This window comes from Amphibalanus amphitrite, unplaced genomic scaffold (assembly GCF_019059575.1).
Source record: "Amphibalanus amphitrite isolate SeventyFive unplaced genomic scaffold, NRLGWU_Aamphi_draft 000858F_arrow, whole genome shotgun sequence".
NCBI lineage: Eukaryota > Metazoa > Arthropoda > Thecostraca > Balanomorpha > Balanidae > Amphibalanus > Amphibalanus amphitrite.
Genome location: NW_024882352.1, coordinates 216,531 through 243,893, shown reverse-complemented (window position 1 = coordinate 243,893; position 27,363 = coordinate 216,531). Strand labels below are relative to the sequence as shown.

Below are 27,363 nucleotides of genomic sequence, written 5' to 3'. Positions count from 1 at the left end.
CTTTAATAGCCACTCATAAGCTGCCCCTTAGCTCTTTGCTCTCGAGCCGCGTTTGCTCGCAAACTCCCTACTGTGTTTACGGATATACAATTGAATGAAGTGTGCTTTTGCATCAATTGTGTAACTGGGTCGGGTATGTGTGAGCAGTATATGGCGCTTGCTTTATCTGCTTTAGATGAATTGCTGACTGACGGGCATTTTCAAGCATCTGTCAGTTCATACTGTACAAATAGGGTGGATCCTAGTCATAACATGAATACTTTGTTCTGACTTTATTAAATACACCAGCCTAATAATGCACTTGCTGTGTTTGTATTCCGTTAAGACCACCTTATAACGTTTATAATACGGCGTCCTTTCCGGTAGTTTTATGTGTTCCTTTTTTAAAGCCATATTGTGTGTGTATTGCTCATGTATAGTAAAGTCGAGATTACAGCCACCGACCTTGGTCAGACCGTTCACTGTGTTCCCGGCGTACTGTGTAGCCCGAGGCTCTGTCTGGCCGCCCGAGCGAGCGCTGTGATTGGCCGGCCACCGGCAGGTCACGTGACCGTCTGACCTTGGGCTTCTGTTGCTAGACCGGCGGCCGAGGCGCGGCGGAATAGGTGCTGCACGTGGGGTCGTGTTCAAACGGTGGCGTGCAGTGGGGATGGGATGCAAACTGGGGCTATGATGCTGGCGACCTTGTGTAAAACCGCTGTAGTCGTGAAAAAAAGACGTCCCTGATATGTCTGACTTCATAAGTACGGACATCGACGTGCGATACTGCTTCTGACATAATTCATAGAAAGTCAGTTCCAACTAAAATAGTATATTCACGGGAATCGGGCAACGCCGAGACATCAACGATTTTCTTCAAACGACTCGAATTAGAGGGAACGCTCCTGTCTAAGAAAAAAAACTCTAAGCCAATGTCAGTGCAAGTTTTCCTACTCCACAACAACGCGTTAAGAGGGAACATTGAAATAGCCTGATACTTATTAAGAGCTTCACCTTATGCTGGCTTTTCCCGGTGTTTCGGAGAAACATGAATGAACAAACATGAAGTTTGACAAGGGAAATGCCTATTCCTCAATCGGTGCTCCAAATGTTCACCATTTCTGCACTCAATATTCTACTGATGTTAAGGTTTTTGACAATGTAGCGACCGGAGCGTTCCCCAAGGTGTACCGCTAGCTGTCCGGGGTTGTTGCTTCTTCCAAGCCCGGCACCTAACGGCACACCGATCTAATTCGCAGCGCGTTTGTTACTCGCACGACTGAAACTTTTCCACAGCGCAGCATATAGCTCGTCCGGCTAATCTACAGCAGTGACATCGTGTAAAGCCAGCACATAACACAGCGTCAGTCACCCAAGAACAGCGATCACGAACATAACTCGTAAGCAGCCATCAGCACATAGTGACACACTCTTCAGGTCAGATATAGCAGTCACGGTAGAGGGTCCTACATACCTCAAAATTACCCAGCAGCTCCTCCTTCTTCGTACGGCACAGCATGGAACCGTTAGACCGCCGGGCATTGCTCTAAAGCTGCTACGGCATACCCGCACACACACCCGCCAATATTAACAGGCAAATATAGTTACATTCTCAAGCGTATCGCAACAAGTCTCCGCACATTTAAACATTGAACCCTCATCGAAGTCTTCCCAGGAGCCGTCTGACGGACGGCAGAAACTGAACGTATCACATTAAACAGCTGGGCCACGCCACGGTAAGCCAATAGTGCACCGCTACAACTCCAATTAAAAGCGTCTCACGTGCCCACAGGTGCGACGGGAAACATCAATCACACTCACGCACTGTTTGACAAAACACCCTAAAACACCTGTCATCACTAGAGGTTTGGTCCGTAACACCGCAGGAAATCAAAATCAACGTAGGATAAATAAATGCTAGCTTTTACGTACTGTCGATGTACACTGCTGTTCTAACTCGACTTATGACCTAGGACCGTTTAGTTTCAAGCAATTTATCACCACGAAGGGTAGTACATGACATTTACCATACGCTAGAGGCAAAAAGAGTCTAGCCAAGACGGATTAGCCCTAAGACCATCCAAAGTTTATGGTTCACAGTCGTTTATGCAAGATGCATGATGACGTTAATCTTCTGTGAAACTGATGACTAGGACTGGACGGTTCAGCACAACACATCACACCACAGTAATAAGCATAGCTGTCATAAAACGACACCGATAAATGAATCGACTTACGATGAAAGCGGCTACAACGATCCAACTGGCACAGGCAGGGCGAGACGGAGCGGCAAAAAAGCACACTTCTGTGTAGAGTAGGAGGGAAATCGCCCTGTAATTGCCAGGGGCGTCACACTGCCACGGGGCAGTTGCCCCGATGGGTAGAGGTACGGGGAGGAGAGATTAGAGAGGACGGTTTGACCAGCAGCCGGCCCCGGGACCGGCCCAATGAGTCTGTCACACTGAGAAACTGCTGGTGTCGCCTAGTGGGTCCACTGATGACATGAAAGTGCGAGTGGATCCAGTAGAGATGGATCCCCGGACCTAACGCAGAATACATGAAACTTCACAGTATTACGATCTATAACGCAATCTGCCAGCCCACAGCACATACACATTACAACTCAGTCTTAAACTGTGAAGTCACCAGAAAAGGGCGGAGATCGGCGAACAATATAAAAAATATATAAGCAAGACATACGTGCACGTACGCACACACCTATACAGAGATGACTAAAAATGACTAGCGCCTTGGTATTTGACATTGCCCTCGTCAAAGGTCCTCGTAATTAAAAATTCGATCCATTGCTGACATTTACGAGTCAGCTCAATCTCATACATACGTATCAGCGGTGTCATCAGGCAAAATGTCATGCCCTCATTTTGTATGAGTTTGTTCGTCAGCATTCAGGAGGCGCAGTCCCAGCAACGGTCAACTATTCGCTGGCAGTCGCCAATACCGCTGTGACTTTGGGTATTTCCCGTGTCAACGGCAGCAGCGAAGACCCGAAATATCCTCACACCACTAGCCATGGCTTGAGGCAGGCTTGACTGAATGACGAGTGGCCTGCTGGTTCTGGGGACGATGATCAGCTGGTCCCTCAGTCGGTAGACAGACATTCAGAGAGTAGTTTACTGGTCGCTCAGTGTATGAACAGTTGTTGGTTTGTAAAGTGACCAGCTGATCGTTTGGACAGTGTCAAACCGGCAGTTCCGCCGGTGTCTCTGCCGCCACCTCCGCCGCCAGCTCAGACGGTGGCCAGCTGCTCGCGGCCGGCCTGGCTGTTGCCGCTGGCCCGGCGCAGTCGGCCGCAGCCCTGTGCCCCCGCCTCCGTCACCGTATACGTCATCTCTGTCGCCGAGCTGCGGCGCCGGCTGGACGGAAACCCCCTGTGGGGAGCGGGGCGGAGCGGACGGGAGGTCAGTCGAAACTCGACGGACACTCATCGGGAGAGTAGATCAGAGGATGAATGGCGACGGAAAGGTAGTCCTCAAATGAAAATAGAGTCCAGAAAGCGAGAGGAAGAGACGAGAGGATGAAGAGAGGTGGGAGAAAGAGGGAGAGAGAGAGGAGAGAGAGAGAGAGAGAGAGAGAGAGAGAGAGAGAGAGAGAGAGAGAGAGAGAGAGAGAGAGAGAGAGAGACAGACAGAGAGAGACAGAGAGAGAGAGAGAGAGAGAGAGAGAGAGAGAGAGAGAGAGAGAGAGAGAGAGAGAGAGAGAGAGAGAGAGAGAGAGAGAGAGAGAGAGAGAGAGAGAGAAAAAAGAAAGAAAAATGGAGGGAAGGAGGATTGACATGAACACAAGAAAACACATAGCTTCCTTTTCTTCCCATGACATTGACGGTCGACCCTTGACACTATGACATTGATCACCACCGAAACTAAACACATGGTTGTACTGCAATTCCACTCTGTTTAGATGGCTTCTCCAAAAACCAGACCAAACGTAATATGCCGACCAAGCAAAAGAACCATGCAGGTAATCCACCTCAGACACGGTAATAAATCTAACTACAATGAGAATTTACGGCGGCACGAGCGGACGGCGACACGGAGCGATTATCGTACTGGGGCTACTCTTGCCTGTGGCTGATCCCGGAGAACTCTGCCATCGAGCGCTCCATGTTCCAGCGACGGTAGTGGGTGCGGAGCGAGGCGCGCACCTCCGAGTTGAAGAAACAGTAGATCAGCGCCACAGCCAGGCCCTGGCGACGACACAACGACAGTGGGTCACATCAGTGGTGCAGTGGAGGTTAAGCGTCTCAGGAGCGCTACTGCTAGTGGGCGCCAAAAATTTAGTGCTAAAGCTACAAAACAATTACCAGAAAACGGCTGCCATGCGGACGAAGCACTTATTCAATGAACCTTATAAACATTTTAAGCCCGAAAGACACGTAAATATGACGAAATGATCACGCAGATCTAACATGTGTAATGAATATTCATTGTAATGAAGTTTGAAGTCCACACAGATAAATTTAGGCCTCCTTCCCGTATAATTTAACGGTGAGATTGGCGTTGAATGAGTTCAAGAAGTGACGATGCCCTGTCTTACGAAATGTGTATTATCCCTGAAAGCCCTGGTGTCTGCTCGGGAAGAGCAAGGCAAGCAAATATCCGCTCTATCTTAGGATCCTCATCAAACATTGGTTAATGGACGCCAGAGGTCGTTCATCAGCCATCTCGCTATTAGAAAGAGAGGAATGAAGACGAGGTGAGAAGACAGCGACAGAGAGAGAGAGGGAGAGAGAGGGAGAGAGAGAGAGGGTGAGAGAGAAGAAGAGGAAGAAGGAGAAGAAGAAGAAGAAGAAAAAGAAGAAGAAGAAGAAGAAGAAGAAGAAGAAGAAGAAGAAGAAGAAGAAGAAGAAGAAGAAGGGAGAGAAAGGGGAAGAGAGGTTGAGAAAAGAGAAAGAAAGAAAGATACTGAACTGAAAGAAAGCAGACAGACAGACACACAGACAGACAGACAAACAAACAGACAGACAGACAGACAGACAGACAGACAGACAGGCGTACACCATTCCAGACGGCCGAGGCCCTTCCTGCGCCCATCAGACAGTCGAGGCCCTCCCTGCGCCCACCAGACAGCCGAGGCCCTCCCTGCGCCCACCTGTGTGCTGATGAGGACGGCCTGCAGGTAGGCAAACACCGTCTCCAGCATGCCGTAGTCGGTGGGCGGCGCCAGCACCAGGATGTAGGTGACGCCAAGCAGCGGCAGCAGCACCAGCAGAGCCTTCGTCGCCTTCTTGTACTGCTGCGTCTCGGCAGAGTTGGTCGAGCGTAACTTGGTGATCAGCACCTGTCGAAGAGAAGGAAAGGGTTTTATAGAAAGGGATGGGGCGAGGTGTGGTAGAGAAAATGATAGGTCAGTTGGCTGACACAAACAGCTGAGTGCCAGCAATTTTCTCGAGATGAAGTTCCGCATGTCAGCCAGCCAAACCGCCGATACCCGGTGAGTGGGCATGTGGTGTGCCAGCCACCACGGTATATAGAGAACTCCAGCCACTAGTGACGTACATACGACACCACTGGTGCACTAATGCGCCTGCTCCTCGCAACACTTGTTTAGCGCGCACCGGACTACGTTGCAGAAATGTCGTCCGTATGCCGGTTGTTAGACAACGGCTGTTTGGTTTGACGATTGGCAGTGACGATGGACACCACGGCAGAGTCAAACAGAAGTCAGCTATGTGAAGATTAGCGCCTCTCATAAAACGTCCAATCACCGGTATCTGACAAAAGATATTCATATAACGTTCCCTTAGGAACCTCTACCAATGGCGTTACACAAGCAGCGCCCGGCTGCCGGTCGTTTGGCCGGTCGACGACCGTCGGGCCGATGGATGACCCGTCTCCGGCGCCAGGCAGGTGCCCCCTGGCCGCCCAGCGGTCATCCATAACTCCAACCAACACCATCAGCGTCACAGAAACTGGAAGCTGACCAGCGCCGGGCCAAAAGGCGTCCATCGTTCCCATGTGGATCGCTCCAGATGCGTTGCTCAGTGTCTTGGTTATTACTAGGTAGGTTGATGAGTCTTAGACACGGTGTCATCTGTTACATTCTGACCTTCGGTTTGTGTTTAGCTAAAGTATAAGCATAAAGCAGATATGTCGGTTTTTAGAGCTTTATTCTCTTATCAGGTTACTCGGAAAGCTATAATAGCTGGTCATTTTGCAGTAGCCAAAGCTCACTCTTCATCACCTAATTGACGCAAGGAGGGCAGATTTAGGTCTGCAGCTGCTTTTACTACGGGATCGGTGGCTGGCAACTCCGAGCTGACCTGTTACCAAGTGAGCCCCGTGCAGATACGTCTAATGAAACGTTCTCGCTGACATACATTTATCATGCTTTGTATCCCCCTGGCGACAGAATGACACCTGATAAATTGCCTCTGACTAACAGAAAAGTATTTCCAAAATATTGAGAGAAAAAGCGCGATATTGCCGGCCATCGGACGGGCAATTTATCAGATTGCGCATCCGTCATGGTGCACCCTCTCGGCAATGTATCTGGACGGACGCGATCGGACAAATGGACGCCTTCCGATGGCGCCTACACTAATGTTCGCCCGGCTATCTGGCTCCAGATCACGCCCGGAGTGAGTTTTTGCAAATCATCCTTCTGATTTGTGCGGCTTTCGTTAGAAGGTCCGAAGACAAACGAAGTGTTTGTGCAACATGGGCAATCTTGATTTCAGAGGAGCTAAGATAAATTGCCTTCTTTCTAAACTGATGTCTCATATTAAAGAATATCGTATATTCAGCATTCCTAATTAGTTTAAAAGGAAATATCACCACTATGTATTTCAAACCCAAACTAGAATAATTGAATCGGCAGTCGCAAACTCTTGCGTTACGGAAATTCTGCGTTTATCGACTAGTTGGCGTGGTATTCGGCAATTCTGATTTCAAGGGATTTGGGAACAGTCTTGTCTTACCTAATTCAAGAAGCTGAATGTAACTTCCTACCTACTTAGCAGCTTTAGAACACATGTCGTTAGAAATTCAGCAAAATACCTAAGAAAAAATGAAATCATCGACTTTCCATCGGTATATGTATTCCCTATCGCACGCTCCGCTCGCTTTTCTGGCGATTGACCGTCTGACCAGATGCCAGCGTCTCCTACTTCCTTCCATCCATCCATTAGCGTCGCCACGGGGGGGCAAGCGGGGCAGCTTGCCCCCCCAACCTCGGACCGGGCACCCCCTGAGATCGATACAGATCCGATGAGATTTTGGAGTCGGGAAAAAATGGCGGTACCTACCTTTCTGAGAATGCCTGTGAGGTCAGACTCGGTTGGAGCGTGCAGTTCAAACCAGAGTCTGACTCGCAGTCGCCAAAATCTTCAAGACTCCGAGTCCAGACTCGGAAATGTCAATGCTGTGATTCATTCCATGTTCCTAGTTCGTTCTTTATTACATTTTACAGCTGATTTTCATAAGTTTTGGAGTGCTGACACGATTTTCGTTCAAAGCGTGAAACGAAATCTTCGGGGTCTTTCTCAACTCTCGTCAAATGTCTGCGACAGGCTCAAGTACCGTACAAGTGTCGCAGGGCTCATGAGCTTGCTTTAAACAAAGGCTGCTAAGGAGCTCCACTGATCCCTAACGAAGCTTTCAGAGGGCCCAAACCGGCCTTCTGAAAGTCCCACTGATGTCCATGTTCTCTGAGGGCCCATGCAGGGATCTTTGAGCCTTCGAACATTTCTGAGAACCTTAACTGACCTCTGATAGTTCAGCCAAACTTTTGAGGCGACAGACTTTGCTAACCCCAAGCCGGCATCTGAGGGGTCACAGCTTACGTGTCCCTCTGAGGTCCGCAACACATGTTTATTATGTCCCTACGTAGGGTCCTTAGGGATTCGACACAGACCCCGAGGGTTCACACTGTTATCCGAGGGCTCCAGGCTCACCCTGGGCCTAGTCTCTTAGCGCCCGCCGCCCACACTGGCTTCTGAGGGCCCCACCTTGGGCTCGGAAAGCCCTAAAGCACCATGTACCTACACGTAAATATTTGAGGTGACCCATGCCGATCTCCGGGATCCTAAGCATGCTTCTGAGAGTCAGCACTGACCCTGAGTGGCCTGAAATGGCCTGGAAGTCCCAAACCTACCTTTAAGGAATCCCTTGCCGCTATGCCGTGCGTAACTTTTGGTTCCGTTTAACAGTTCTTGTTCGCGTTTGCAGCGCTTCCCCTCACACGAAAAACGAGAAACTTTTGTTCACACTCGAGTGAACAAAACACTTCCTCTCACTGGAGCAAAGATGAATTACTTCCGATTCACACTTCTGACATTCGCTCTCCGCCAAATGCCCAACTTTACTACGATCGGCGGCTGGGATAAGTCCTATGCATTTCACGTAAAACCTCTGCATGCATGCGTGAATGGAGGTTTTAGCAGGGTGATCCGATTAAATGGAGCGTTTTTCACCTTTTTCTGGGTTAATGATCATGAGTGTCAAGTGCCTGCACAGGGGCCCTCTGTAGTGCGTCGGCAATCGCAGCCAGTATAATTCTACCAGTCGTTTTTGTCATGAAATTTTTAAATTTCGAATTTTTCTGTAAAAAATTACATATCATAGCTAGAAGGAAACCTTTGTCACCATCGGACTCTTCGCATAATTGCGCGTCGAATGATATGTAAAACGAGTGAGTAAAGACTGGGGAAAGGCAAGTTTTAACACACAAGTTGATTTTGCCCCCCCAACCGAAAATCTCTGGCGACGCCTATGCATCCATCCATCCCTGGGATGGTCCTGTTGCCACGCCAGCGGACAGCGCGGAGGGCATCTGCCGCTCTATTCACCACTGGCCAGAGTCCAGTGTCGGCTCCGGTCTCCTCTCGCCGCTCTGTTTTCCTTGTCACTTCCACCGTCCCTCTCCCTCTCTCTCTCCGCTCCTTCTATCTCCCGTCGGGCGCAGTGGGGGTGACGGGCCGTCGGCGCCGATGCTCCGTTATCGCCGACGAGACAGCAGCCGATGGGATGGAGGCGTCGGCGGCGGACGATCGCCGAAAAAACTGCCCGCTGGACACGACTTTCCACGGCCAGAGCCCAGCGCTGGGCCAGAGGGCCCCTGTCAGGGCCTCACCAGTCCTATAGAGCCAGCAATGCGCAGTATGCATAGCATGGTTTGGTATAGCGGCGCTAATGCATTCGCAGGCGGCACACAGTCAGCCGACAATCAGGCTTCTGTGATGACGGTAAATCCACGGATGACACGGTAAATCCACCGGCAATATTGTAGTCATTCCCGTCTTGACGTGACCAAGATCATGGGCTCAACAGGCGGCATGACTACCGAGGGCTGATGTTAGTGTTGGCTTTATAGGCAAACCCATCCTGCGGAATTGGGATTTTCCAGAGGGTATTTAGGGCTAGAAAAGACAATCAGTGACAATTAAGGGACGAATGAATTGACTACTGACTAGTGACAGTTCAGTGTTTACACTGGCATTGCTTTTGCGTCATTTCACGTATGTAATTAACTTCGCCGTATAAGCTTTCCATTTAGGCGGAGTCTCAACGGTCGTTCTTACCGCTGCGCATGCAGTTCCTCCAGATCTTATGCTGCGAGAGCAAGTAAAATTTCCGGTCCGCTTCCCAGGCTGACCAGCTCCTTTGAGCTGAGGGAAATGTTGACGTGGCACAACCGAAACCTGAACCATGCCGAGCATTAACGCCAAACTATTCGAGCTAAAAAGAGACCAAAGCCATAAAACGGATGTGGGAAATGAAAAACGTTCAAGGCCTCCTCACTGAGCAGCTTCCAAGTGTTGTTTATTTGTGCAGCTTTTCTATCCTATTTGGTAGGTAGGCAGGCAATGTTTGCGAATTTCGACGAACTTTATTTGCTTCGAACAAAATTAAAGCAAGTTACAGCCTACAAAAATTTAAGCACAAACACATTCAACCCGTGATAAACAATGGTACTTCAGAACTGGAACATACCAAGCCACTTCCTTCATCCCCTTTGTAGTGCAGAATTTGTCCAATATTGCGAGTTTACAGCTATCATTCGCAGCACAAACCGTGCGGTAAGCGTCGTCCTTCCTCCCTCCCTATTATCACCCCACTTTATCTCTGGGAATCGCGAAATGGAGCGGCACAGTCTGAGAGCGGTGGCCGGAGCCAGCCGGGGCGAGGCTCTCTCGACCGACCGGCTCTTCTTCCCCTCCCCATACTGGCAGGATGACAGAAACCCACAACCGTCCGGCGCTTTAAATCGTCAACTTTTTCGTATAGTCCTTGTATTCAGCAGCGACGAACGCTGCTTTGATGTGTTTTTAGTGTGTCGTCGGAAACACTGTTCAGACGGCCACTCAGCAGACTGAAGCCAATCAGACATTCTATTTCGTGACGTCACTAGTATGCGTCTTTCTCCGGTGGTATGGACAGCAAATCACGGATGTTAGTGACGGCAGTGTTTTCATGTAATTTTTCAAAGTTTGCCAGCGAGCATAAGCCAGCGAATCTATCGGAGCCCACTTTGTACTGCGTTACAACACATCGTTTATTGTACTTTGAACAAGATTGATAATTTGCAACCCAGCTATTGGGCCCTCGAGGAGGGCCACTGCCTGAAGCGACGTCTCCTTTACCCGTTCCAGAGCTTATGGTGTATGAATGGACCGTTCCAATAGGAAGCCCGGAGCGCCGCTGGAAGGAAGCCTCCGAAAGCCGGGCGGGGCGGTTTTAAGCCTGACCATGCATGCATCAAGCTCTTTAATGATGTTGGTTTCGCGAGGCCATAATTGAAGACGTGGTATAAGGCGAAATAGCTTTTGGTTATGTTATGCCAGAGTTATGTAACACAGATATATTTTGAAATGCTTTCAATTGTGTTTTTGCTGTTGCAATATCCTTATTTAGACAATGTCAATTTAGAACTACATATAACATGAGCCACAAACCTTGACCCTCGCCGGCACAGGCCATTTTGCGTCCTTCGACGGCACAAGGGGGGGGGGGGGGTTGGTACGACCCCCTCCCTCGCGTTTGGCCCCTGATCGAGCTAGAGCTTCGCGGAAAAACGAGCGTGTTTCCCGTCACGAGAGGAAGCCGATGATACCCAATTTTAAGGTCCTAGGTCATCGGGTGACCTTCCAGGTCAGGTCAATGACCCGAAAACCGGGAAAATCGGGACCTGTTAGAAAGTCGTAAAGTGTGGCTGCTATGTGGTTTTCCGGGGTGCTGATCACGAATATCGTGTTAGTTTTGATCAGAAATGATGTCTTTAAGCATTTAGACCGACCAGGTCGGGTCAGGTCAGGTCAACCGGTAGGGGTTGTAACGGGTATTCGTAAAACGTGTCGCCTCTGACAGCTTCGTAACATGTTACGAAGGCACCAAAACTACTTCGTAAATGTTCAAATGGTTGCTAAATTTGAATTCAGCTCCAAAAACTAGCCTAGAAACATGTAAAACTCGAAAAAGTGAACCGAGGTCACCAAAGGTCAATGACCTGACCTGACCTTCAGGTGACCTTGACACCCACCCTAATGTATGGGAACAACATCAAATCACATGTTTGAACGTTTGAAACCACGAAAAGCTTGCAAACGCGCGGCTACTCTTTTGAATACATCATGTGAAAATTGCATATAAATCACACACTTTTTGGAGGAGAGGTCTTTTTGGAGGAGAGAAAAGTGTGTGATTTATATGCAATTTTCACATGATGTATTCAAAAGTGTCACAATCGCACTCGAAGACCCATGACTAAGCAATAAATGCGAAACGTTGGGTAATTTCTTGCGTTTTCCCCCTTTTACAATAAATTCAAAAGTTTAGGCCATACATGCACTATAATATATCACACCTGTCTATTGATAATCCTCAACATGTCAAGAAGTGCAATGAATGAGCCATATCACTTTAGGCAATCTTTCTATCTTTAACGAAAGCAAACCGAACGACCGAACGAATCGAATTTCTTCGAAGATGCAAGGAAGAACAAGTCCTTACGAACTCGGCGCCAAGCAAGCTTCGCCCAAAATGGAGCAATAAAAGAGCAAGCGAGGCACAGGAGTTTCTCATCATTTGAAGAAAAGCAATTCATCCCAGAAAAAGACCTCTCCTCCAAAAAGTGTGTGATTTATATGCGCGGCTACTCGTAATGCGAGCCGACATACGCCGAATCGAGATTCCGGCCAAACATGGTCTCGGAAAAGAGGTCACAGGTCAAAGGTCATTTGGGCCAGGGTCATGAAATTTTAAGGGTAGGTGTAAAATTGATCAATGCGAGGGTACTGAAAGTGTCGTCGCAATCGACCGCTTTTTACGCGAGTTATTCGCGAAAAAAACCTTAAAGGGGTTGCATCAACCCCCCCCCCCCCTGTGCCGGCGAGGGTTAAAACATCTACGCTACCAATGGTCCGAGGTGGATGCAATCGCACATCTTTATCTTGTAGGTGATCCATATATAATGTTACCAGAAACTGCCACAAATCCGGCTGGCTCGAGCTCTGATGGGCGACAGAGTGCGCAATGCACCATTGATCTGGCTCCGTGGCCGCCCAGGTTGGAGCGCGACGACTCCTTTCAGCGGCCCGGCGCCATATGAAGCTCCGCCGCGGCGTTTCACCGGCCGCGGCCGCGGCAGCCGTCTATTTGCTCTAGCTGCAGCGCCAATAGCCGGAGGCTGCCGTCCCATCTGACAGACGCAGCTCGCACCTCGCGCCGCGCCGCCACAGGAGACCGATTGGCTTCACGGCAGGGCGGTCGGGAGGAACGCACTTTGAACTGAGGCGTCCTATTCGCGACAGTATCCTCGATCACATCTTCTGCCGTCGATTTGCAGCAAAGGCTGGCTAATAAGAAATTGCTGAGACGCACGCTCACTACACAACTCAATCACTCCGCTCTGAAAGCTGCGACGAAGTATACCGGGAAATTGACTAGGCAACCGGCAGCAGAAAGAGGTTCTCTTTTCACCACTGATAATATGGTGCGGCAGTACGGCGATGCTGGTATTCACCCACACGATGTAGCCAGCACGGCAGTATGAGTAGCCAAGAGAACTGTGGGTAGGAACTCCCCACATTATGCAGCAGTAGCTCGGCGATGAAGGTTCTTACATGAGCCCACAGGCACACGTACTCCTGTACGATATAGACAAGGTACTCACCCACATGATGCGCATGAGGAAGATGATGTTGAAGCTGAGCACCAGCAGGGCGGGCGCCAGGTAGATCCAGTCCCAGTGGCTGGAGGAGAGCCACCGACACTGGGTCGAGTAGCCACCCTGTTCGTCTAGCACCGGCTGCGGGCGGAGATGGTAGAGGCTAGGTCATCATAGAGTCGACAGAGGTCAGGTCATCATAGAGCCGACAGAGGTCAGGTCATCATAGACCTCGGATAGAGGGGGGAGGGTCTGCACGGTGGCCAGTGGAGTCCGGATCAGGAGATTTCCCACGGAGTGCTTCCTAACACGCGACTAACGACTTTATGTAGTCTGATGGTAAGGAATTATCAACAGAGCTGCCTTTCAGCATCTCTTGAACACAGTTGCTTGTACCGTGCTCTGCTGGCGGTCTAGAAACATTGAAGACAGACGATGTTTCGATAACCATGGTAGGATGTGGAACAGCACAACGCCAGTGAGTCACAGGTCGCTGGTTAAACGCTACTTTTATGCAGCCTGGCAACGGAGCCTGTTTGTCTGGCCTTTCGACACTAAGCAATAATTGAGGCGAGTGCCCTCAAATAAACACACGGACGCGGGTGCGCTTGTTTTTCTGCAGCGCGAAATTGAGACTCGTTTGGAGGGTGCAATTCAGCTTCACTCAGTGTCGAGCCAAGTGGGGTCTCCGAGCAGGCACGGCACTTATTACACGCTCCTAAGCCAACACTCGCAGCGCTTTTAATACACGCACTGAGTAGCTGTTCTGCGAATAAAGGCACATATGTGTATGACAGGACCGCCAATGGTTTGATAACTAAATAGCAATCGGAAGGATATCACCCTGCATTGTCAAACACAAGGCTGTGATTCAGAGGCATAAATGCCAAATCGATTACCAATGCGGCGCAATAACGACGATGTTAGACAAATTAGCGTCCAATTTAGCGCCGCGGCGTACCCGAACACAGGAAATGAACGTTACCGGGATGATCACACACAGCTCTCCTAATCGGGTTAGCGCATGGATGCAATTAAATTAGCGCCAGTCACGGGAGGGGTGAGGGTTGGGGATCTCAAAGACAATGGAGACAGTTGAAGGAAAGGATTGCTATTGGTCATTCTGCATCTGTAGCCTGCTTTGTTAGCTACAGATTTTGTCCCACTCCAAGAATGGCAAAATGCTGTTTTATGTCGCTGGTACAGCAAAAATAGTTTCGACTATACTACTTTTTCATACATTGAATAAAATCATCAAGCCAGCATTTAATGGACACATTGAGCGAGATTGCAGATACGTTGGCTGGCACAGTGCCGATTACTGGAGCAACTGGCAGGCACGGTGCCTTTGCATAAAAAGTGAGCATGTCATCAATGCCGTACATAAGTACAATGCCACAGGTGAGTACAATACCTGTAACAGTTCACTCGCGCATTTACAGATACTGAGGTACTGGGTTATCGAGGTACCGAGGTACTGAGGTACTGGGGTACTGGGGTACTAGAATACTGAGGTACTTAGGTACCACAGTGACACTACTGGGTTATCGAGGTACCGGGGTACTGGGGTACTAGGATACTGAGGTACTGAGGTACTGGGGTACTAGGATACTGAGGTACTCAGTCATAGAGGTACCGAGGTACTGGGGTACTGGGGTACTGACCGCGACTGACCAGCCGTCGGCCATGGTGTTCGCCGCGCCCGTGTCGCTGATGAGCGACTCCAGCTGTGGCGAGCCGCCCGCCGCCAGCCGGCCGGCCGGCTCGCTGGTCCGCACCTTCACCAGCGCCCACGTGATCATCACCAGCAGCGGCACGCCTGACGGACAGGCGGTCACGTGATTAAAGGTACAACTCATCCACGTGATCATCAGCAGAGGACGCCTGCAGAGCAGAAGAATCGTGAGCCATCCCAGCCCGCAGACAGCTACCAAGTTAAGAGTAAAATGGGAAGTTTACTACTTATTAGCAGATAGCAGTAACACAGCGTTGAAAATCAGCGAGTGCAATATTCAACTTATTTTACTCACCCCATCCAACCAATAGGTAGAGACGAGTGCGAATTTTATCAGCTGAGAATGTTTGGACGACCAGCATATAGAGGTAGTGGCCTGTGAGCAGACAGTATTGTCAGATAGTAATGGACAGAGTGAAGCGACAAAAAGGTGTTTTTTAACGTAAAAATTAGGACGGTGCGTTATTCCAAAGGTAAGAAGCAAATCTGTTGGTCAAATTTTTTTGCGCAGCTTCGAAGTGTAAACGTACGTTTTCGTACGAAACAAAAACACCAACTGTTCTCTCAATTTCTGAACGACCAGTTCTATTGATGGTCCAAATTTTCGGCTGAGGGAGGGTAATAATTACGAAATAACGAGTAACTATTGCTTTGAAAAAGTCGCAAGGATGTTTGCGTACCCACGGCAAAATCATGCATTTCGCGATAGTGTTGTTTGACTTTATTGCAGTTGCGTGGACGATACAGTGACTCAATTGCAGCCGGATTGGACGCACAGCAGTGTAAATTACCTTCGACAAACATCCAGAAGAAGGTGGCCACCAGGCAGTAATGGAGCAGCACGGCGATCACACAGGTGAAGGTGGGGTGGCCCACGCCCAGCTGAAACAGTAGCAGGGCAGCTTAGCACGGCTATACAGCCCACACCAGCTGAAACGGGAGCAGGGCAGCTCAGCACGGCTATACAGCCCACACCAGCTGAAACGGCAACAGGGCAGCTCAGGACGGCTATACAGCCCACACCAGCTGAAACGGGAGCAAGGAGCTCAGGACGGCTATACAGCCCACACCAGCTGAAACAGTAACAGGGCAGCTCAGCACGGCTATACAGCCCACAGCAGCTGAAACGGTAACAGGGCAGCTCAGCACGGCTATAATACAGCCCACAGCAGCTGAAACGGTAACAGGGCAGCTCAGCACGGCTATAATACAGCCCACAGCAGCTGAAACGGCAACAGGGCAGGTCAGCACGGCTATAATACAGCCCACACCCAGCTGAAACGGCAACAGGGCAGGTCAGCACGGCTATACAGCCCACACCAGCTGTAACGGGAGCAGGGAGCTCAGGACGGCGGGCCAGTGCGGTCCACGCAGTTCGTAAACACCCGGCATAACGGTTAAATTATGTCAGAAGCTGTTAAAGGCAAATCTCAAAACTGCTATTCAAGGGTGACAGTGTAGCATGTGATATAGTTGCCATTTGTAACATTTATTACGCTTCTCGAGTTATGCCATTGCCGAGACTAGAGTCCGGAAGTTTCTGATGCTGGTGAAACTTGACTTACCTCCATTGACAAGGTAATAATCCACAGCGAGTCGGTCAGAATATAGGTGATGAATAAATTAGCGTGGATGGTGTTTCGTAGGCAGCGAAGGTCCCTGAAACAGACATTATATTCATTCAATAGATGTACAAATTAAGCCGTCTGTAAGAGGAAATAAACAACAATTAAGAACTGGGGAGTTCGTAATCAGACTATGGTATGGCTCATAACACTATGCAACAGTCATTTTGTTCCTGAGTAACGACCGATTTTTTTGGACTCATTGGGTCCCATTATAACCGAAATGGGCATTTGTTTTGATCTGAAAATGCTTTTCCGGTTTTCAGAGACGATTTTCGATTTTTGGCCCCGAAATTCGGTTTTTGGCCCACTGTGTCCGGTGTAATTGAGTAATCGACTCGCGGTAACTTTCATCGCCCTTCCTATGCCACAAGCTTTCGAATGATATCCGGTTTTGCATATTTGCGTGTAAAAATAACGTCATAAATCCAGTGGCGGCGGAAGCGGGGGGGGGGGGGGCAGCGGGGGCACGGCGCCCCCCCATCTTCCAGGGTGGGGTGCAAACATATCTTTTTGCCCCCCCAAATTGTTATCGACGAAGTACCACAATACTTCCATACTACGTCATGAACATATGCCAGTTTGGCTGAGTACCTTTTTAAGTTAATAGAGCGAGTAATTTGGAATGGATTGATATTGTTGTCAATGTCGTCGTACATATTTTGATCACATTGGCTAGCATTTTGCAGTGCGAGTGTTACCAACCAAAAAGGTTTGCAATAGCCAATAATTGGCTAACTTTAATGACGTCATTGGTTTAAAGGAAGCAAGTTGTTCAACGCGAACAACAGTCACGGTGACAGCCACAGCGTGCTACACGTATTTGAACTGGACTTGCCGCAGTGGCGCGGGAACCAGAGGGGCGGTTCCCGGGAACCGGCTGGAGGGGCTAGCGGGGGCTGAGCCCCTCCAACTTTTCGGCGGGGGGAGGGCTCGTAATGTAGGTATTTGAGACCCTCCAACCGGAGGAATCGAAATCGGAAATCTACCAACATAATTTCATAGATTTATTACCTTTTCGAAATGTTAACCAGAAACAACCTTCATTATGGAGCGTTCTAACGCAGAAGACTGTGACAACATGTAAGCACATATTCATTCTCTAAATATCATACATTTCCACCAAACGCCCTCCACACATAATGCTCAGAAATCAAGCAGCTATCTACGAGCTACCGGTAACCGGAAGAGTAGGACGGAACGCGAGTGGCCCGGCATGCGGACGTCACAGAAGCGCGTCTGAGCGTGCCACAGGCCTTTCCCCGCGACTCTGCCAGACGCCAGCCGGCATAGACTCGTGAGCCGGGGGGCAGCATGGGGGTAGCCTGCCCCCACAACTCTGGGGCCGTGGGGGGCGCAGGCGCTGCCCCCACAAAGTTTCATAGGGCCAGGAACCGTCGGGGCAGCTTGTCCTCCCTATATTAGCGGCCGTGGGCCTCAAAGAAAAGCTGAATGGAAGACAATACCTATTTAAGTAAAAAAATCCCCCTCTATACCTGATTTGACAGCTCATGTGTGAAAGCTTTAAACGTGTATTCCAAGTTACCAAAAAGGTAGTTCCTTGACTCAGATGAGACGGGATATCTCACTTTTTGCAAATGTTTTCGTTTCGATTTTTCGTTGTAAAGGCCAAGGGGTGAAAAATAAGTGGCCTAAAACCGGTGAGAAAACTAGATTTGGGGGTACCCTAGGTTCCGGGAAGGATCAGGTGTGCCCCCCCCCCCCATCCCAAATTACCTTCCGCCGCCTCTGCATAAATCTATGTTAAAGTAAGAAAATATTGAAATTTTGTAAAAAATTTGACATTTTTTTCGATTTCATTTCAAAATAGAGAAAAAAAAATAAAGGCCCTATCCAAATTCTGAGCCCAGTTCCTTGAAGAGCATTCAATTTCCGTTCGGAAGGTACTATTTTAGTGCATTTTATCGGTTTACTGTGGCGTCCAGATTGAGTCACTTGAAAAACGGGCCCCCAACAGATCAAGATTCTGAGCGACAGGACTGCTCAAAGGTAAGTGCCTGCGTGTGACCCGAGGTCACAAGGGGTCAACAAAATGACCTCAGTTGACCCCTCGTTGATCCTATGGCGTTAACATACGTTATCAGGTTAATGCTATGTGATATGACTTAACCCACGCCCGCACATGCCATTTTCCCATCCTAGAACGCACATGGGGGGGGGGGGGTGGTTGCCACCCCCCCCGCGCTATTTCGTTCCTGTTGGAGATAGAGCTTAGCAGTAAAGACCAAAAAGATTCTTTGGGAAGAGACGAATCCAATGATACCCAGTTTTACCTTCTCAGGTCAGTCATTGACCTTCCAGGTCAGGTCAAACTAAAAAATGTTGCTGTTTTGGGTCACCGTTGGATATCAAGTGCGCTGCTTATCAAATACCGATGACGATGCTGTTTTCTGGTGCCAAGCCAGCTAGAACCTCTTTGTCACACTATCCGACCAGAATTTTGCTGCTGAGGTCATTTCAGGTCAAGTTAGGTCAAGGTCAATTATATGTGTTTGTATGTCTGTGTGTGTCTGTGTGTATACTGATGTGTGCACCGATTGTTTTTGGGTCCATATCACATGAAATCATGATCTGAGAAGCTTTTACCAAAAATGCAGTCAAAAAACTTCACAAAAAGTAAATTCAGCTTGCCTAAAACGCAATTATCATAGATGACCTAGGTTGACCTTGACCCTGACCTTGACCCCTGTACATCGTCGAACAACATGTTCCATGATAGGTGGGAGGTAAGACTGGCAAAAAAGGCCGAAATCAGGGTGTCAAAAGCTCACAAGGCCCATGGCAAACGCAAGATGTTGAGAATTGGCCATTTGGGTCATGACATGACCTGAAAAACAAGGTCATATCTCCGAAACCAAAAATCACAGAAACTTGAAATTTTCAGTGGACATCAAGAAAGGATAGACGAGCAGCTATACGAAAAATCAGCCTTCTAGCTCTAAAAATGTTGAGTGCAGGGCAGAAAGACTGCCTGGGGGGGGGGGTGGCAACCACCCCCCCCATGTGCGGGCGAGGGTTAAGATATGTGTTTAGGTTAACTCAATCTGGACGCCACAGGAATCCGATAAAATGCACTAAAAAGGTACCTTCCGAACGGAAATTGAATGCTCTTCAAGGAACTGGGCTCAGATGTAAAACATTTTCTTACTTTAACATAGATTTATGACGTTATTTTTGCACGCAAATATGCAAAACCAGATATCATTCGAAAGCTTGTGGCATAGGAAAGGCGATGAAAGTTACCGCGAGTCGATTACTCAATTACATCGGACACGGTGGGCCAAAAACCGAATTTCGGGGCCAAAAATCGAAAATCGTCTCTGAAAACCGGAAAAGCATTTTCAGATCAAAACTAATGCCCATATACTGTTACCGAAGATCGCGACATTATGTCTGACCCAGATCTAGCGCCATACTTGTGTCGCCGTCCATGCTAGTTGATGGGCTTCCACCTACCATACTGGTCTGATGTACCGATAACTTGCTTTGTGTAATTAAGAAAACTCCAATGCCCATTTCGGTTATAATAGGACCCAATGAATAAAAAAAATTCGGTCGCTTTCCAGGAACAGAAAATGTTTCATTTTTTGTTGCATAGTGTAATTATACGTTTACATAGACAGTGGGGAACGAATTTGATCCTTCTGACACCTTCCACGGATCGCAATTCTGTTCCAATGACTAATAAAGCAATGCTGTTAAATCTCTCGCTTCCACTGAGCTACAGTATAAGACGTTCTGTTCCATCCACTACCTACTGACCTGCAGTAGGCGAATATGGCGGTGGCCACAGTCAGTGAGGCCAGGCTGAGGCTGTAGCCGATCAGGTAGATGATCGACGTGTACTCGGAGCGTCGAAACTCGTCCGGCGGCGGCAGCACCTCGCTGAACAGCGGGATGCAGTCCGAGTAGTTAGCCGTGGCGTCCCACGTGCCGTTCACGTGACAGTAGCGACTGGCCGTGTCTGGAACATGGAGTAAAGTCACGTGGCAGTAATGGCTGGCCGTGTCTGTAACACGATGTAGTGTCAGGTGACCATGAAGTTTTGGCTCGTTAGAATAACACAACTAAAGGAAACCCGCGTTAAGGTCATGAGCGGGCCATTATGGAGCCACGGAGGCATCCAAGTGCGAGCGCAGACAGTGAGTACTTACACATGAGCACAAACACACAGACACACTAGTCTCGTAATAGATTATGGGGATTTTGCAAGCAAAGCTTCGGGTAATTACTCTCCTGGTTGAACGGTAACTTTGAAAAAGGAAACGTTCAACTTCAGTTGCTTTTTAAAACAGCACATATGATAAGCTCGCGCCAGACTCATGGCAACTGAGATTGCAAACTTCCCAGTCTCCTGGCTGACCCCGAGCCTCCATCAGAGGGCTGGATCACTTCCTCCTCCTCCCTCTCCCTCCCCTCTCCTGTCCTCTCTCCCCGCGGCGCCAGGTCTCGGGGTGGCGCCCACGGAGCAACTTCATGTCAAACTTTGTTCAGCCGAGTACGTGCGGCTAACTCGGCGCGTCGGACCGTCGCGCGGCGCCGGTCAGCGGTCGCCGCTCCGGTGCACCGTTCAGTGGCAGCCGCCGCGCTCAGAATCGACAGACCACTTCATCGGAGCCGCTGCAAACTTCTACAGCTCCTCTGCTCGCCGACAAATGTGTCCGGAAAGAGTTCACGTCGCTCCGTGAAACGCTGGAATTATTGATTGATGGTGCCTTCCGTTTGACTACGCAAGGAAAAAATGATGAAAATATATTGTTTTGAACTAATAGGTAATATATAGTGATCATATAATTAAAAAAGTACGAAAATATTCTACATTCTCTCACAATGTCGCTCTAATGCGTTTAAAAGTAATGAAAAGGCGGCTGTTTATATGATTAGGACGGACGTTCTGAGGCGCAGATATGCCGTTCTCGGACCGGCCGCTCCCCTGAGCGCCGAGGCCCAGTGACGGCCGAATGAATGGGCCCCGGGAGGAGCCCTGTGCCGGTATATATGTAGTTTCCGGGTATTTACCGTCCCGCTGACCCGTCTCAGACGGGGTAATCAGTGGCGTGGTCCTTATTAGGTGATCGAGCGGCCGTCTGGCCGGTCACAGCTCTGTCGATAGCTGATCACCGGCTGTCGGTCCGCGGTGTACTGTACCTACGTATACCCCGGTCCGGCGGTCTGCCGGACCGCCGCGGGGGGATGGAACGGTCACTGACCACGGGCCGTCGGGAGCAGACGGGACGCCGCCGCCGGCCGGAGGTCAGATTACACGCCCGATCAAAGCCGGTAGTACGGAGCTTTGATTCATGGGGTGCTCGACAGGCACGGCACGTCACGCCACACTACGGCACGACACGCCGGGGCGTAGGTCACTGCCCCATTCAATATTCCTGTTTTAGTGGTGATTGAAATAAAGGAACTGAAATGTGTGTGACTTTCAAGCGTATAAATGTTGTAAAATAATGGTATGAAATATTTTTCTTCTACTTCTCAAGATATATAAAGTGAGGCGTTTTCGGAGTGCTCCCGTTCCATGAAGCCGCGGCACTTACTGTTGCCTCCCTTGGGGTAGATGATGCCTCTGAACTCTTTGAAGCAGGGCAGCAGCACCAGCGTGCCGGGCGGCGACTCTGGCCAGCAGAGCGCCTCGTCCCAGGTGAGCCGGCAGTGGTTGGGTGGCGGCGGCCCGGCGCCCTGCTCGTCACACTGGCGGCGCCGCTCACTGGTGGTGGCCGCCGCCGACCAGCGCGAGCCGTTCGCCGGCTCGGCCGCCTGCAGCTGCTGCAGCAGCACGTCCAGCTGGTGGTCGGGCAGCTGCAGCAGCTGCAGGTCCTCCTCGGACAGCTGCAGCTCGTCGGGCAGCTGCAGCTCGTCAGTGAGCTGCCCGCCGTCCGACGGAGGCGGGGTGGTGAAGGCGGCGGTAGGAGGCCCAAACAGAGCCAGCAGTAACAGCAGCGGCGGCGGCGGCAGCATGCTGTAGGTGATCCGTCCTGGAGAGTCAGCGAGCGTGACACGATCCTGGAACGAAACGCAGACAATTCGAAGGACGTCACTTTAAGGACCAGCATCAGTATGCTGGGAAGCAGAACTATGGGACATAGGCAGAAATTGTCTTCGCTTTCTGTCAATTGAAGTGCCCATGACGTTACTATAAAAAGTGTCTAGTACAGGGGCCTATCAGTCCATCTCGGTGAAAGGAGTGTACAGACTTGGTGTCGTTAAATTGGAGCTAGTTATCTCTGAGACTGGGACTAACCGAATCCATTTAGTACATAGGTACCGATATTTCTAGGTCGAAGGTCAGCCCAACGAATATATCAGCTGGCTTTAACATAATGGCTCTCATCTACTTAAAGGGAAACACGGCTCTGATAACAGAAAGATAGATTTGCTAAATTTGCCAAGGGTGACCTTCCAGTTGCTTATCTGGAAGCTACATAGTACATATCCGTAGGGATTCCATGACTATGCGGACAGTTATTCCTCTCAGCAAAGCACCAACTACAAATGCAAGATTTTAAAACAAAGCCCAATTCTTGGTACTTTAAAAATAATTCAAAATCTCACAAAAGACATAGAGAACTAACGGGCATAAAAAACAACCCAGAAACAATCATACACATTATTCAGCATAAATGATAGTCGGAATCAAGATCGAATGGATCGTGTAATTAAAAGATAAATTGAATAATACATAAAACACACGCATAAGGGGAAAATATAGTAAAAAGGCGGCGCTTTTTAGATGATTCCGGATAGCCATATATTTCACGGCCCTTCGGTGATTGACGATTTACCACTTCAATAATCGTCGTGTCTAGCTCGACATTTGCAAGCTACTTGCTCAAAGGCGATCTCGTTTGAAGCATACTTTTGTAGAGCCCACATGTGAAGGCTATCAGAGAGATCATTCAGTTTTGTGTGTCAGACGCACGCATCCTTTTCAGGAAGTAGGATTCATCCCGTCGACCAGTGGCGGATGCGAACTGCCCCTGTGGCTGACAGGGACGGACAGATGGAGCGGAAATTACCAGCAGGTATGCGGTGCTAATCTGAAAATGTGCGGCAGGAGCCTCATTCTTTATATCTACGATTCTGGATACTTGCGAACTCGAAGATGCGCATTGAAATTATTGTTTCGCATTATCACCGGGCTCGGAAAGTTCGTTTTTGTAAACATTCGAATTATAATAAGCATCACTGTCAAAGCCTGGATCACAGCCTTGGTGATCATCCATCACTCGCATAGTACCCACAGGCTACAACAAAAATCCGACCAAGGAGTGAAAAAGCGCCGCTTGCCGATAACGGCGGGCGGCCGCAAGTCATGCGGCACAGCATGCAGCAGGCGTCATAATCCAAAGCCATCTAGCGGCAGACTACATAACTAGGATATGGCTAGTGACACCTATTGGTCAGAGAATAGGCTTGACATACACTGTCAAGCCTATTCTCCACCTTCTCTCACTAGATGTCTCTGAGTGATTTCGCCTGATGCATACTGTGCCGCACGACTTGCTACTCAGGGACTGCGCACATTTCCCGCCCGTAGCTTGTTCGTAACATGATTGTTGGTGCCTATAAAAATATTTTTCATAACCACTCTGGATTTATCTATCACGGCTAGCAGCAAACATGAGCAAGTTGCAGCTCTCATGCATCTCTAGCCGCTGCTAGCGACCTTAGCCAGGTTCCACACCACGTCCGGGCACGTCTACAGATACGAACAGATATGCAGATCGGGCGCTCCTGGAGCTAGCCACACTTAGTGTGAATTCGTGTCCGGCGCGGCTAATCCTATGTCTGCTTCGAAGAACGCTATACTAAGGCGGTGCTGGAAAGAGGCGGTTCGGTCGACTGGTCACTGGCATTGGTGTTGCAGGGATGGTGTTATCGTAACTCCTAATTTTGAGAGTTTCCTTGAGTCATTGAGTACGATCGATAAACAAAAGGCTCACTGAGTTGGTGCTAAGAGATGCATTCGGTTTGATCTGTTTCAGACAGTTTCAACTTAATGGAGCTGTAAATCTGTTCGAAGTTTATGGATAAATGTTCACAGACATTGGTCTAAGGGCTCATGCTTGTCTTTAGGTACTGTCCGTTTATCGGTATGGCGGCTCTGAGCAGCAGCACGGGATTCTGTAGGGAAAAGACTGTTTGTAGAGTCGTAACGTCTTTTTTCTTCAAATATAGCATTGTTCTTGGGTAAGCAAAGTGTATCGCATCATTTGCCTTTATAACTATCACGTTTTTCTAGTTACACACCACAATGCGTCACAAGTCAACATGAGTTTGACCAAACTCCATATTCCATATACCCAACTTATGGCCGCTCCTATAAGAGTGAGGTGTGAGCGAAACATTACTTGTTCCAAAATGTCGGAACATTCATTCGATTAATTTCAGCGATCAAGGTAGGAGTTATTTTTACTTGGAGACGGGCGTCGACGTGCCTCCGGGCTCCGCACTTGAGCACGTTTTAGATGTAATCAAGTGTTTACCTAAGACGGCACCTCGGCTATCATAAATTTCGGTGTGAAATTAATAAGTCATTTTTGCTGTGACAGTGGGCACAAAAAATTGTGCAAAGAGGATGTATTAAAAAAGAAAGCGTCACGATTTAAACGAAAAAGAAACAGTGTAAGAGCATCGATAAGAACGATTTCAAGTCCGTCCCACTAGCAATTGCTGTAAAACATTTTGACAAGTGTCGTTCAGCTGATGCACTGATTCTACCGATGTCAGAGCCAATTATGTAGAGATACTGCTGCCTGCAGTGGCGCTAGTGTAACACCTGTCACCTGTCGATCCCGTACATATTTTAGCACGGTGCCGCGTCATCGCCCGCCGTGCGGCTGCGGGCTGCTGTGGGCGCCTGCTGTCACCGTGTGAGCGTGGATCGGAGCGGCGACGCCGGCAGCACCGACCACCTGACCTGACCCGGCGACCTTGAGCGAGGCTGTTCACCTTTTCAAACATCGCTAGCCTGTGTGGAGTCATTAAAACCATAACACTATGAAACCCCTTGACGTACTCCGATACCTTTTCTTGAGAGCACGCATCGTAGTGCCTGTCGGTATCTCGATGTTAGTCAACGTCTAACAAATCCTGTACCATGTTTACTGTGAGTCCGAGCAGTCCATAAAACACCATGTTGAGGGTGCTTCGGTTTCCAAGACACACATTGAACATGTTTGCTTTGGATGCAACAGCTTTGTGGCCCATCTACCGTCTCGCCTCTGTGATATTTATTTTACGACCACAGGTAACAAGAAGCCAGACATGTGCGTGGGTAGAAACATGACGCTTATTGCTATGCTTACTGACCGTTAATTGGTGTGACGCATTAACGAAATTTTATCGCTGTTCCACGTCAAAAGATTCCAAAGAAGATAACACTTCACGTTCCAGAGCCTAAAACTGTTCCGCTCTGCCATGTGATGAACGATTTTGGGCGGCAGCCAGACGCACCAATCAATTGATGACAGATTCACTTTGACAGATCGCTCTAACTATACAACTATAATGATGTAAAAGAACATGGTGCAAGAGGTGGTGTGCTTAATAACAAACAGCGTAACCGAAAGCGTTCATTTAATTAAGTAGTACGTTTGCAGTTTGCACGTGGAGTCCTCGCATTGCCTTGTTTTGAACTGGGATATTATTGCATCTGCACAAGTTTCCGTTAGCTCAGTTCCACTGAGCTCCATTTACCACAACACCAGAATAGCGAACGACTGACAACGTCCCATGTAGTTTTATCATGGACCTACTGATGCCCCATACCTACCTGTTCCTCTCTCCCACGGATCTCTCCCCTCGGCTAGACCAGCTGACCCCGGCCGGGCTCAGACCCTAAACCAGCACCCACTCACTGTTCCGATATCCACCCACCGGCACCCACCTGCTGCTCCGTTATCCACCCACCGGCACCCACTAACTGCTCTGGTATCCACCCACCGGCACCCACCTGCTGCTCCGGTATCCCTGCGCGGTCCGTCGGTCCTCCCGTCTCGCCTCCGTCGATCAGCACGCTCGGAAGCCGACTGAGGAGCTCGGGAGGGCCGCTGCCGCCGACGCCGACACTCGGTACGACCGGCGCCGGGAGAGGGGCGACCGACGCCGGTACTCAGAGGGGCTGCCGGCGCCGGCCCGGGTCATGGGCCGGAAGGTCACTAGAAGGGGATAGGTCATGCAGAGGGACAGGCCGTGCGGAGGGATGGGTCATGGATGGGAGGGCCATTGCAAGGGACGGACCGTGCGGAGTGACAGGTCACGGGGAGGGAGGGATCAAAGGGAGGGAAGGGTCAAAGGGAGGGAAGGGTTATGGAGAGGGACGGGTCATGGGAGGGACGGGTCATGGGAGGGACGGGTCATGGGAGGGACGGGTCATGGGAGGGATCATGGGAGGGACGGGTCATGGGAGGGACGGGTCATGGGAGGGACGGGTCATGGGAGGGATCATGGGAGGGACGGGTCATGGGAGGGACGGGTCATGGGAGGGATGGGTCATGGGAGGGATGGGTCATGCAGTGGGGCGGTTCGAGCGGAGGAGCGGTCCGTTCAGAGGGCCTAATGACCGGGAATGACGGGACGGGTGAGTTTACATACAAACGTTACAAACTCTGACTTGCAGTTTACAGCATAGAAAATGGATGGTTTCACAGCTCTCGCATTCCTACATATTTGACCTTTTCCTTGGCTTTAAAGATTCAATCTTCTGTAACCGATTCAGAAATCAGAAGAAAATATACTGGTTTGCGATTCTTCACAAGATATTGAACACAAAGGCATCGTGATCGAATATCAAATATCCATGACGATGACTGAAATAGGCTATACCACAATTTGTTTGTTTGTATTCTCACACACTAGGTCACAGCACAG

General features: G+C 49.4%; 1 protein-coding gene across 1 annotated transcript; it reads right to left on the bottom strand.

Moving 5' to 3' along the window:
* Positions 1 to 746: 746 nt before the first annotated feature.
* Positions 747 to 26,568, bottom strand: LOC122367213 (diuretic hormone receptor-like). The gene is made up of 11 exons (XM_043340123.1): positions 26,447 to 26,568; positions 22,029 to 22,494; positions 20,245 to 20,446; positions 16,402 to 16,495; positions 15,628 to 15,718; positions 15,132 to 15,212; positions 14,766 to 14,920; positions 13,108 to 13,242; positions 5,089 to 5,277; positions 4,062 to 4,183; positions 747 to 3,368 (listed from the first exon to the last, which is right to left on the bottom strand). The coding sequence occupies exons 2-11, from the start codon at positions 22,447 to 22,449 to the stop codon at positions 3,227 to 3,229; spliced, it is 1,632 nt and encodes a 543-aa protein (XP_043196058.1). The 5' UTR covers positions 22,450 to 22,494; positions 26,447 to 26,568; the 3' UTR covers positions 747 to 3,226.
* Positions 26,569 to 27,363: the final 795 nt, after the last annotated feature.

Excerpts from the sequence above, each read along its gene's own strand:
- LOC122367213 (XM_043340123.1), bottom strand. The coding sequence starts at position 22,449 with ATGCTGCCGCCGCCGCCGCTGCTGTTACTGCTGGCTCTGTTTGGGCCT. Across the intron at positions 20,447-22,028 it reads CTACCCCAAGGGAGGCAACA|ACACGGCCAGTCGCTACTGT; the intron begins GTAAGTGCCGCG and ends TCCATGTTCCAG. Across the intron at positions 15,213-15,627 it reads CTTCTGGATGTTTGTCGAAG|GCCACTACCTCTATATGCTG; the intron begins GTAATTTACACT and ends GTCTGCTCACAG.